The 13,873-nt window shown below is 33.7% G+C and overlaps 1 protein-coding gene across 1 annotated transcript; it reads left to right on the top strand.

Annotated features, from left to right (window-relative positions):
* The first annotated feature begins 288 nt into the window (after positions 1-288).
* LOC129217514 (monocarboxylate transporter 12-B-like) lies at positions 289-13,652 on the top strand. Its single transcript, XM_054851829.1, has 5 exons — positions 289-343; positions 915-1,150; positions 5,217-5,360; positions 9,568-11,154; positions 13,456-13,652. Exons 2-5 carry the CDS (start codon positions 949-951, stop codon positions 13,614-13,616), a joined length of 2,094 nt encoding a protein of 697 aa, XP_054707804.1. The 5' UTR covers positions 289-343; positions 915-948; the 3' UTR covers positions 13,617-13,652.
* The last annotated feature ends 221 nt before the right edge of the window (positions 13,653-13,873 follow it).

Genomic DNA, 13,873 nt, shown 5'->3' with positions numbered 1-13,873 from the left:
ATATGTGTTTAAATTTTATCGTTATCAAAATGCACGTTTATACTGTACGTTATACAGAGTTTACTGTGTGTATCGACATCACGGATTACATTTAAGTTCTCGTAAAAATAACGCGTGATGTTGTTTCATAGATTATGTGTGATTTTGTCATTTCTCTGTCGTCTTGTGTCATTCGAAACACATATTCACCAAGGGAGTGATGAAATTTTATTTCATCATTGAAAAATGCTTGGTTATCGGGGATGTGCGCACAACATTCTTTTCGCGCGGATTTTGTTTCTGTTCGGCCAGAATGCGGCCGAGATTTTTAAATTCGATCAGGTTATCTAGTGCCGAGTTTCCGGTAATCTACTGCATAATTTTATTCCTTGTAACTAAATATACTCGCGGCAAAAAGTTCAGCACGAAAAGAAAAACGTTAATTTCCAGAAGCCAATATGAAATGGCAACTTAGGGGCTCCGGAAAGGCCTTATTTCTTAAACTGTTTTGAGAATGAAATTCAAAGTCCCCCCCCCCCCCCCATGACTCCACTTTTTTACAATCCACATTTTTACCAGATCAATGATGCGGTCCCCCTTTCAGTTTTATGAATTTTAAGTTTAAAAGGTAACTTGAGTTCACTTTTATCGTAACAGGTTCCTTTAATGATCAGCCTCGACTGCTAGTGCATTCTATAGCTTTCCCCAATAAGGGGGCCATGGGGCCCCGAAATTCATTCGATGGGTTCTCAAACCCAAAAATCCGCCACTGATGGAGACACTGCAATTTGCTGCAGAGGTAGAGAGAGAGTGAGTGTGTGTGAACGATGTATTTACCGATCCATGCTTAACTTTTGAAAGCGAGTATATTTCGAAAATACTGTCATACACTTAAATTTCTGATTCACAATATTGTTTATTTTTAATTCTTACAGAAGAGAAAATAAGAAGGAAAAATAAATCAACAGAATGCCTTCAAAGACGTCATCCGGCCCAGACGAAGCCATAGGCTGGCTCATAGCAATGTCTTGCTTTTTCATCAATTTCATAATGGCCGGCCTGGCAAGAACGACTGGTGTGCTCTTTGTGGCACTTATAGACTTGTACGGAGTGAGCAGAGAGTCTGCAACAACCCCTTTCAGCATCAGGGTGAGCGTCCGGAGTATGACAGGTATACATGTTGACAACAGGGGCGCCCCGAACTTATTTTTTTTTTGGGTGGGGGGCGAAGTTCTTCAATATCCCGAATGGAACTTCAAACTTTGCCAAATGATAAAACATACTTTTGCTCACATCAGCACATCAAGTGAAAAGGGACATTGGCGCTTAAAAATTGTGAACTATTGCAATTGTGTCGCCAAATTTGCCGAATCCTCCGACAGAATTTGCCGAATAAAGACATTTTTGGAAGGTCGCAGTGACCTCCCATCGGGGAGCCCCCTGAGTGACAGTTTCCTTTGAAGATCTTTTGAATAATTTAAATTAGTAAAATGTCACATGGAAATAAGATGTCCTGGTCCGGGTTGTTGAGAGCCAAGGCATTGACAAGGCGCCTTAGTAGTCTGGTCTTCGCCCGTAAAACTAATTCAAGTGCAATCCCTAGCCTCCTTTTTCGCCTTCCTAAAGAACCAGAGGAGCACTTTAACTCTTCTACATTTCAATAGCGCACCACCATTTTAATTTCTGCTCAGCAGCAGTCTGCATGAGAGAAATTAAAATGGTGGTGAGCATGAGTTTCTTTTTTGCTAACCAAACGTGCTGATGTGTGCATCACATGACTTCCTTTTACTCCAATAATTTCATTTCTCCATTATTGGCAATTTTAATGTGATTCAATTGTTTACTCTCTAAATATCACCAACAGTGGCCAAACGGAAACCAAATTTAAAAAAATAAATAAATAAATAAAATCTTCAAATTTGTCGCCAATTTGGCGACAAAACTTGGCAACCAAAAGACTGGCGATGTATCGCGAAGTGTCCCATAAATTATAACACAACTTGAGTTTACATCGAAATTAACAATGATTTCCCCCCAAAAAGGGGCAAAAGACCCCCTTAGAAACATCCGAATGCAACCAAAATTTAAAGTGCACAACTAGACCCCACTAGGAGTCCACGTACCAAATTTTAACTTTCTAGGACATACCGTTTTTGAGTTATGCGAGATGCATACGCACATACATACGTACATACGGACGTTACGAGAAAATTCGATGTAATTAACTCGGTGGTTGTCAAAATGGACATTTCTGGTGTCTGTACGTTCCTAGGCATATATCCACGAGTGGTCGAGTAGAAAAAAAACTCAACATTCATTCGGGGGTGAGCAAAATGGAAATTAAGGCCGATTTTTGAGTGAAAATTTTTTTGCGAATACAATACTTCCTTTTTTGTAAAAGGAAGTAAAAAGGTCGAAATCTTCTTCAACATAAAAATTATTATTATTATTATTGAAATTATGGTAAGAAGAATAAAAGTTATTGTATATGTGGAAGTGATGGATCTCCCTCTCCTCTGAACATATTATTTTAGGACATGTGAAATTAAAGAATCAAAGAACTTAATGAAAACATTTTGAGAAAAATCTAGAACCTAGATGAAGTTGACTTGTTACGCTGGTCACTTTTAAAAGATCCACGGGAGTGCTGCCACTATTGATTCTTGATAGGATTTTGATTATAAAATTAGTTTGTAAAAGTGTCACTTTCAATTAGTGTGTATAGCTTTGCTCGATATTTTGATTTAATAAATGCTAAAGCTGGAAAGTCAAATTCATAGAGATATGTGGATGATGTGTGTTATGTGTGAAAATCAGGGTTCGAAAACATCATATTTTAGAAAATATCGAATATATCCGATATTTTAATATATATCCGATATTTTCAACCAACACAAACTAAGGTCTTCAAAATAGTAAATACATCCTCAAATCACTCTTTATTTTCTTATATTGTTACTAGAGGACCCGACAGACGTTGTTCTGTTCAAACTTTGTAAATTGAATAGTTAAAAAATTTCAATAAACTATCAAGTGTTTGAACCGTTTTGTTCAAACAAATAAGTAAAAAAAAAAAATGTTTTAAGCAGCTATGGTGTCAGAACGCGTATATTCATTACAACTTGATTTATCTATTGACCACTGAGCAGTTGTTTTATTAAATATTTTTTCTCCCGTACTTGATGGTTTGTTCTTTCAGCCATACTCAAAGGATAAAAAGCGTCTTCAGATATTAAGTGTAAAAATCTAACTACCCATCTAGAACAAACGGGAAATCTCGCTACAATATCCCCCATATGAAAAAGAATAAAACAATCGAAAGGATATCGTTTAGAAAAATGATAAAGGTAGATACAGTTCTCTGAATAAGCGAAAATCACTCATGCCTCCCCCCTCCCCCGATGTAAAATAAACACATTATTCAACTAAAATGAATAAAAACTCTTTAAAAACGAAAAACAATTCTTTGCAATTTGAAATATTTCGCCAAATAAGCAAAAAATACAATAAATTACATTAATAGTTAGCTTTAAAATGTAAACAAATGATCACGCAAATCTATTGTTTATAGCCAAAGTCGCCAAGCCACCACGTTACTGTAATCCAGCCGATCACTGAGCGAAACCAACTCCGACCGATTAGCCGTCCGATATTTTGAACGAAAATTACACGCTTTTATTAGCTTCACCTGTATGTATGTATGTATGTATCTTGTAACGGAATCTTGCAGCTCAAATTTCGCCCACTTCCTGCGATCGGATTCTTTTGAAATTTGGCACGCGACCTCAGACCCGATGACAATGCAATATTCTATAATCAAATTAAATAATTAACTCTTTTAATTGTTAGTTTCCTCCAATTTTAATCAATATTTTGGCATAAATCCAACTATGTGAAAAAGGAAAAATTTTAAAAAATACATTAAAAATGCTCGCAAAAATTATTTAAAAATATCTACAAAAACCTTTATTTTTTCTGCATCAGACAAAATTTGTTCCAATGTTCCAAGGTAATTAGAACATGAAATATAATTGTTTTTAACTAATTTCATGCCAAAAGTTAGGTGAGCCTTCAATAGGAAATTCATTGCTGATCAGATCATTGTTGAACAAACTTTTATTCAAATGCATTTCAAATTTTCAAAGTAATATAAATATGATTTTCGCAAACATACATCGATGACTCACAGTAGCTTCCTATCGGGGTGCCCTTGTCTTAACTTTAAGATATTACCTCGCATTCGTTTTATAAATAATTTCGTCAATTAAGTCCCAATCTGATTCAAATTTTCATATACTGCAAAAAAAAAAAAAACTTTGATAATTCTCCAACATAAGACTAAAAAACAGAAAAATAAAATAATAGTTTAAAAAACTAAAAGAAAAACACGCTTTCGTAGCAAAATGAACTAAAAAGTGAAAAATAATCTTTGGATGATAGTAGTTGACCAATCACTTAATTTTAACATAATACAAAAAAGCGTAAGGGGCTTCTTATCAGTTGTCTTGAATTTCTTCCATTTGTTGTCCAAGCAAAAATGTAAATAGACAGCCCCCCACGGGCTGTCATTTATTTTTCTTCATGTATTAATTAATTAAATAATTTATTCTTGAATTGTTTCATTATCTTTTCATTGTTCATTCAACCTTTTATTTACCATTTCGTTTGGTCAAAAATATTTTTTAAAATAAAAAAAATATATTTCATGAAAAAAATACTTTATTTTTCGCCTCAAGAAAAAAGAAAGTGAAAAATTTCCACTTTTTTTTAAGGGGCAAATTGACTGCCAAAAATAATAATAATAATAATAATGTTCCAATGCAAGTTTTATGATAAAATACACTGTACTTTCTTTATATACTTTAATTTCCAAAACAAATTTCCATTTTGTTCAGTTTGAAAAAGCTTACTCATCTCAATTATTTCACTTTGCCCCACATTCCCCAACATGTGAACACAAAATTGATAAAATTACAGTTCATTTCAGTTTCATTTTACAAATTCGCGCCTGCCCTGAAATTCCTCCCATCTTCCCCAGGTTGAGAACCCCTGTTCTTGATAGTCTAATCAAATATATATAGTAGTATATAATATGAATAGTAGTGGTATTTTAATGATGCTTAAAGGTTCAAGATCTGTACTCAGTAGATAAAACAAAAATGGCGTGTTTATAAGAATATTTTAAACGAATTTGTTCGGTATTTTTATACGTGAATAAAAAGAAATATTTATTCCAGGTCCTTTGGTTGGCTTGTTAGGTCAGAAGTATGGTATTCGGAAGGTGACCACAGCTGGTGGTTTTGTTGCAGCTTTTGGCTGCATTTTATGTTACTTTGCACCTAACATTTTCTGGATCACTATATTCTGGGGAATAATCCATGGTATGTGAAAACATTTTACTCCCTTTCGTTTGATTAAAGTTACCTAATTTATACATTTCTTAGATATTATGAAAATAAACTACATACAAATAGAGTTTAGATTTATAAACTTGGAAACTACAGATATTAATAGGCGTTGAAGGAAAAGAGATGCGATTTTGATGAACGGTTTATTTTTTCGATTTAAACGGTTTTGATAATGCATTATTCATTGACTACTTCCTAGTAACTTTTCAGATTTAATCACATTTTAAAAACATATTTGAATATTGCATTGAAATGAAAATTTGAAATATTTAAAAACATATATCCTTAACTGATATCAAAGGGCAAAACTTCTAACGTACGCTCACTTAAGTATACACGCAACAGGTGTTTTCTTCTATTTTTTGGGGAGGGAGGAGAACAGGGGGACCATACTGATATGTTTCCTGTAATCGACTTTTTGACATTATTTTTCAATTTTCTGCGATTATTTGAAAATGATCTTTTGACTTTTTTTAGTGGTTGTTTGTTTAGTATTCAAGATTCGCAAAGATATGCAATTTAAATAATAAAATGGAAATCAAGTCTATCAAATGATAAATGATTATATTTTTCTTAAAAAGGCAGAGCAAAAGTTAAGTTTCTGAGATAGAGAGCTTTTGTGTGCGTTTGCTATTTAAATATTAGTTGACATAATATGTGTTTCAAATATCACGCTAAAAAAATTATAATCTACAGCGTTTTTACAAATGGCTCATTTGTTTTCGAAACGCTATCCAACGCGTGGAAATACTGGCGGCCTCGCTTAAACGAATAGTGTCGGTTCTAAGAAATATTATTCGATCAAGAGGAAAAATGTTCTATGCCTTTCCAAACTGACAACATTTGTCAAAAAAAAGTAATAATAATAAATCAATAACTATATAAAGGAAGTAATTAACGTTGTTGGTAAAAAAATTTTGAAATAAGCTGAGTAACCAACAAAATGGTTGTATTAAAAGTAAGTGAAAAATTTTGAAATACCTTTCACCTTGTAAATTGAAATCTTTGTTGAGGCACTTTTTTTTTTTTTTTTTTTTTTTTTTTTTGCATTTTTTGAAAAAGTCCATAATAGTGTGTTGCTTGATCAAAGTCTTTTGAGAACGTTTTCATATTATTTTTTCCTCTCCTCGTTTGCAGTGCTTTATCTTTAGTATTTTTCAATTTATTACTGTCTGCAATGTTTATATTTCTTTGTATTATTTAATTTAATTATCGCCTGCGTTATCTATTTTTGTTTTTTAATGATAAGGACAAAAGATATTACGTAGAATAGTAGAGGAAATGTTTTAATAGAATGCGAATGTTTTTCTCACCCGTTTTCGGCGGAAAGTAATATTTTTTCTTAAATAATAATTGTTCTTACCTAATTTATTTTCACTTAGCAAAAATACCCGACGTTGCCTGGGTCAGTAATAATTGCGAGAAACAATCGCTACTTTCTTTCGTTTTCTGTTTTAACTGAAAGAACTCAAAACACACCGCTTTGACGTGATTAAAAATCGAGCTTCTTCCTTACCCATAAAAGTAAAGTAGCAATAAGTATAAAGAACGAACAAGTATTCATTTAGAAACGAAAGCACAAATAGAAGCATATAAAAATTTGAAGAATTTCCAAAATATGAACTAACAAAAATAAAGATCACTAAAAAAACCGTGCCCTTTATTTAATTAAACACACAGCAAAAGTACACACACACAAAAAGAAAAAATAAAAGGCTCTCTACTATGTTTCTCTAAGAGCACAAAAAGTAGAGTTTCCAAATGTTTAAATGACTTTAAACTCATGTTTTCTCCGGAGAAGCCTTGATTCAAAATTTTCATCATGATTACTTTTAATATTGCTGTTGTAAGGCAACGAATTTTCGTAACAATGGGTTTTACATTTAATCATTTAATGGCGAAATTACATGACATTTACTGTTTTCCATCATAACTTTTTAAACTAAGTTTTTTAGGAATAAATTATAGCCTCAGTTGCTCCCTGATAATGTAGCTATATAAATGTGAACAAATGGTTTAAATCGGTCCAGCAGTTTTGAAGATTACCCCGGACATACATACATACATAAGTAGCCATTTATGTATAACTAGCTGTACCCGACGCGCGTTGCTACGCCAACAAAAAAAATACATCATTATACTGATTTTCATGACAATCGGTTGAACGGGGCAGAAGTTGCTACTCTGAAGTGCCACCTGGTGGCGAGTGGCTTCAATGAGCATATTATGCACCTTCTCCGTGGAAAAATACATATATATATAGCAATTTTCATAATAATCGGTCCAGGTATCAAGTGAAGCCGTGACTATACTCAAATTTTGTACTCACGCAGTTTGCAAGATCAATCAATCACTAAAAATATCAAATAGAAAAAGTTTTAAATCCCCCCGTTGCATGAAAAGCCATAAAACAATAAAGAAAGAATTTATTTGTTCAAACTCAAGAAAAATGGCAACAGCTAACTTCTTATCAATGAAATCTTTCACGCGAATTAATTTCTGCAGCCGATAATTTTATTCGTATTTATCCAATGGATTGTGACTTAAATTGGAATAAAAAAGGAACTATCGATCGGATTTTTTTCGAACTGGTCTATAAACATTCCCAGTATCAAAAATAACAAACGGTGAAAGTTTCAGCCAAATCTGCCGAGTAGTTTTTGAGTTCATGGATGACATACAGACAAACATTCATTTTTCTATATACTATAGAAGATTCATTCCTAATTTTTCTCTGGCAAAAATATTTGCGACAGCTGACCAATATTATTCGATTAACCGGAGAAATTATTCGATCTAACGAGGATTTTTAACATTGCATCTATGGGAAAAGATTTCGGTTCCGGAAGGTTTTATTTGTACAAGAGGGGTATTTATTCGTTTATCCGTTACCCTGTTAAGCGAAGCTGACACAGTATATTAAAAAAAAAAAACTCATCAAGATTTTAAAGTGCGTAGACCAGGAGGTAATACGAGCAGTCGCGTACCTAGCATAAGTGACACACGGGGAAGTATCTTGTGGTGTCAATCACCCCCCCCCCCCACCTAAAAACGCAAAGAAGAAAATAAAAGAGGTTTTATGTCCTTTGTAAATTTCGGAAACAACTACATTAGTTTTATAACGAAATTTTAAGTTGGCTAATGTACAATAGACAAATAAAAACTTGGAACCCTGAATGGTAATATTTTTCAAAAACTTGAATTTTCTCTTTGGATGTCAACCTCCAAGATAGGCGACACCCGGGGCGGAACGCCCCCTCCACCCCCCTGTAGCGACGCCACTGAATACGAGTACAGTATTAAACAATACTTTCTTCCATAAATTGGATATAGAAGAAAATAAAAATAGATGCTGTACAAGAAAAGCGTTTTTTGTGTGTGTTACAATATGCGTGAATTTCATATGTTCTTAAATATATATAGTTCTTAAATATAATAGTTCTTAAAAATATATATCTGTTCTTAAATAGTTATAGTGCTTTGGGAGCACATTAGTGACCTTGTTTACGTATCCCCAATCCACTACCGAAAGTGTAGAAGAATTGAAGGATTGCCTTCATGCGGCAGGGATGACTTTACCAGGACGACTCTGGATACTGGCAGGACAAAAAAAAAAGATTTTTTTATTTTGTTGCCATTCAAAAAATATTGCACTCGTATTGCCACCTGGTTAACATTAATACAATTCCAATCTGGGTGAATTTGTGATTGTTTTCATATATTCCTCATCAATTGTACGTGAAAATACTTTTGAATATACAGTAAACTCACGATTATCGGCGGTCGGATTATCCGTGAGTTTTTTCACATTTTGTTATTATTATTATTTATTTATTTATTTATTTATTTTACCGTCATTAAATGTTTTTCAAACTTAAGACTGTGTTATTGTTCGTTTTTACCTTTTACACATATTTTTTACATTCAATGTTAGTAGTTGCAATGTAGCAATGTTTTTAGCAATAATTTAAATGTAAGTGTGAGTGTTATTCATATTTTTTAGCTATTGCATACAGTAGTATCGTTTTTTAACTATTATTCGGATTATCCGCGGTTACCGTAACACTCTATTCCGCTGATAATCGACAGTTTACAGTATAGCTTTTCGGAAACGTATGAATCATTTGAAGTAACTCTGTACTCTAGTTTCCTTCATTTAATTATTAAATTGTCACTTTAGGTTTTGGCTTTGGATTATCCACCGTGCTTCACATGATGATGATTGGTCAGTATTTCGATAAGTACAAGGCTTCTGCTCTGGGCCTAGGGTTTTCGGGAGACTGCTTTGGAGCATTTGCGTTTCCAGTCGTAATAGAATTTCTTCTTGCGACATATGACATCAGAGGCACTTTTCTCATCCTTGGAGGCCTCGTTCTTCATGTCATTCCTTTGGCGCTCATTCTCAAAAAGCCACCTTGGTTAAAGAAACAGAACAGAAACGTAAGCTTTTCTAAGAGTGTAAGGAGTGGAAGTAATGTAGAAAAGGTCGAAAAAGGGGGCAATAACATGGGCTTCGATAATAAAGCCTTTGAAAAAATTGAGGAAGACTACGAAGGGTTAGAAAATGGCAAATCAGTGAATGTAAATGTGTCAGGCATTGAAAGTTCTAAACAAAAAGTAGAAGATTATAATTCATGCAATAAATCTGCTGTTGAAAACGAAGAGTGCGACGAACTTTGTCTTATTAAGCAAAAGAGTTTACGTCAGTATGATAACAACATTTTAAATAGATGTGAAAAAAATATATGTCTCAGTAACAGCGCTTTGAACCCCGTTAATCAATTTTTATGTCAGCATGAGTTGGAGCATCAACGAGACAACATGGAACGACACGGAACTTTGCCACCAGTTTCTGAAAAATCAGTTGCAATAGACCTACAAGACGATCCGAAAATGTCCCAGAGTGAAGTCCAATGTGAAGGAAATGAAGGAGCTATGTCAGAAAGAACTCAGAGTCCAGCCTTCGAAAGCGAAGGCAGTTTGAGGAAAAGAAGAACTTCTAGCTTCATGGAGAATGTTGCTCATGAGTTGGTGAATCGGTTGCGATCTGCCAGCTTCGCGAGTGAAGTTGCCCAAGAAGGTTACGTCGCAAGCCTGTCTTTTGATTCACAATCCCAAAATGAAGAACTGACTGAGAAAGAAACTACAACAGATGATTTTGATGATTCCATTGATAGAAACAATTGTTTTGGAATCTCTTCAGATAAAGCAGTAGTTCATGCTGACCATGCAAAAGTCGAAAAAACATCTGTACCCATGAACACATTCAATAAATCACTAAAAGGCCCTAGTACTTCAAAACTATTATTACGTACTAACCTCAATCCATTATTCATATTAATCTGTCTCACAATGGCTTTTTTTGCATTTTTAATTGTTGGTGTCTTGACTATTATCATCGATTATGCAGTTGATAAGGGAATTTCTTATGATAGCGGTAAATTCCTAATCATCGGATTTTCCGTGACAGATCTCCTTGGTAGACTGTCTTTTGGTCAAGTTATTGATAGGAAGTTGTTGAAACTGAAGACTTATGCTGGAATGACAATGCTCCTTGGAGGAATTTTAGTTGCTGTCATTCCTTTGAACAGTAGCTTCTACTACCTCATGATATGCATGTGCACTTATGGGTTTGTACAAGGAGGAACTGCCATCATGTTTCCAATTCTCGTGACGACGTACACGGAAAAAAATCAAGAATCCATTGCAATGGGCTGCTTGAACTTTTACGGTGGGCTGCTGATGCTGGCTTTAGCGCCCATGATTGGTGAGTAAATAACCTGCCTGTCTGTCAGATTTCTAAAATAATATCCTTTCGCATATCACTGATAGCAATTTTGCTTTCTCTTCTTAGATAACATATAAAAAAAACAGGGGTGGCTCACTGCGCTAGTAACATAAATACATCTTTTCTGCTTTGAAAAAAAAATCGTAAATTTGTTGTTAATTAATACAGAAAAATTCTGAATCCATTGTACTTTATTGTGTGATGCGAAGTAAAACAGTGATGCAATTATTCATGCCAAGAGTGTAAATGAAATCGATTTGTTTTGCAACTAATAGAACTAAAGAATATGTCAATTTGACTTTCTTAACATCGCATTGACGAGGAGATATAGGTTTATTGATAAGGGAGCTGAGTGAGTTGTGGTGGGGATACGGTGGTGGAAGTGGTATCGACAGATTGCAGTTTACTATACATGCCATTTGCAGTAGTAACATTGACTTGACATAGTCCGCTGATCATCATCATGTGTTATGGAGGAGTGAGTATATTCGTAATGGTGGTTTTTTTATTACTACTCAGCAGGGATTTCGCGTTCGATTCCAATTTCGCTGACATGATTCTGTTCCAGATAGGGGAAAAATCTTGTTTTAGCATCAACCTTAAAAGCCACAGGTACAGCACCGGAAAGAAAAATGTCAAGATGACGTCAAACGAGGCGAAAAATGTTTTGCTTGTCAGAGCGTCCATCCAGGAATCTTCAAGTTGTTAAGCACACTCGCCCAGCGATTTTCCGACAAGAAACCTGGAAAAATCCTGACAACTGATATCTTTACAACACATTGCAATAAAATAATTATTTATAAAAAAAACAGCTAGAGAAATTAAATATTTCTATATTTGTGACATTTTCTATGGTACGGCTAATGTTAAATTGAGGGGTCATTGAGCACCGTCTTAAAATTTGAGTAAGAAGCTAAAACTTTTACAGCATAATAAATATCATTAATAAATCTTAAAAAAAATAGGAGGTGTCCTGGACTCTAGTTGAAAAAATGTTTTTTTGAACCACCCTAGTGAACAGTTTTCCTATTCTGAACAGGATCATGACGGACAAGCTAGAACCGCCAATACAAAATTCCTGCTGAGTTTTAATCAAAACACCACCGTTACGAATCTACTCATCCACAACTCATGACGATGATGACGACAGTGATCCCAAACCTGCTCCATTGCGCCGCCGAATATCTGCTGCTCCAAAGCTTACTTTTAAGCCCATTTTGCGCCGAAGCTGTGCCAAAACGCTTTTCTGTCAAAATCTCGTTTTCAAAGTTTGTTAATTTATTTATTTTGTTAGTAAGGTTTTTTTTTTTTTTTTTTTTTTTTTGCATTGACATTTATTGGGAAGTTGAGAGTTCTTCATTTTCTCATTATTTAGTAAATAATTGAATTAGAAAAAATATTTCTTGGATTGTAGATATTTGGGGAGATTTTAACGCTAATTTTCCTTTCCTTAAAAATAATCGATATCGCTAAAATATTGTGTGAATTTTGTTCTAGCAAACAAATGACTCGCTCTCGTTTTCTAAAGTCACAATGTTTAAAACTCTTGTTTTGGTATGATGTCAGTTTAAACATTTAAAACAAAAGTTTTGTAATATAGATTTTATAGCTCTCTACACCCAGGGGCATGCACGGGGGGGGGGGGGGAGAAGGGACACCTGTTGGGCCGGACCCGAGTCTGAAGGGTTTGTGAAATTGAATGATTGGTGAAATATATGCAGAGACGTAGGGGTAAATTATATGGAGGGGGACCCATAAAATCATTTGTGACGGGCACCAATATTTCTGTTCACTCCCGTCTACGTCCGATACTAGGTTTATATATATATATATATATATATATATATATATATATATATATATATATATATATATATATATATATATATATATATATATATATATATATATATATATATATATATATATATATTTATTTATTTATATATATATATATATATATATATATATATATATATATATATATATATATATATATATATATATATATATATATATATATATATATTAATTTTACTGTTGGTTTACGTTTTGGTATAATTAACTGGAATTTATTATTGGTTGTCGGGTTGTGTTTTAAGGATTTGGTACATATAGTCGGCGTTCAAGTCATAGAATCAACTCTGGTTCAGGTTACAACCACTTGCCAATAGGAAGCTTAATTTTCCTTTGTTTCTTGATTTGTTGTATTTATTTATTCATTTATTAAGTAGTGTTCAGCAAGTGTAAAATTCATGATCTTTAACATTTTACTTGTAGGCTTTTTCCGTGATAACATCGGGTCTTACGATGGTGTTTTTTACATACTTGGTGGAACTGTAGCAGCTGTAGGTTTGCTGTGGCAGTTGGAACCCTGTCTCCTTCGATATCAAAACAGGAAATCAGAAGATTCCAAAACACCATTGTCAACCAAACTCTAAACGTCAATCTCCTTTTATATCTGAGTCACCATTTGTTTCATTAATATTTGTACATAGCTTATCATATGAACTCTGTTTCGTCAATGTGTGATTTTATGTCAAGATTTTAACTAATACAGAACATTAAAAATTTCCTGTAGGGAATAAAGCGTAACAATTTCTTTTACCTAGTAAAACTTTCGTAAAAACTTCGACTTAAAAAGAGCACATTCGATATATAGAGTCTACTTTGTATTGAAAACACGAAATTATTTTGA

Source organism: Uloborus diversus, chromosome 2, assembly GCF_026930045.1.
Source record: "Uloborus diversus isolate 005 chromosome 2, Udiv.v.3.1, whole genome shotgun sequence".
NCBI classification, from domain to species: Eukaryota; Metazoa; Arthropoda; class Arachnida; order Araneae; family Uloboridae; genus Uloborus; species Uloborus diversus.
Note: the sequence above shows the minus strand (reverse complement) of the source record. Positions and strands in the feature narration are given on the sequence as shown.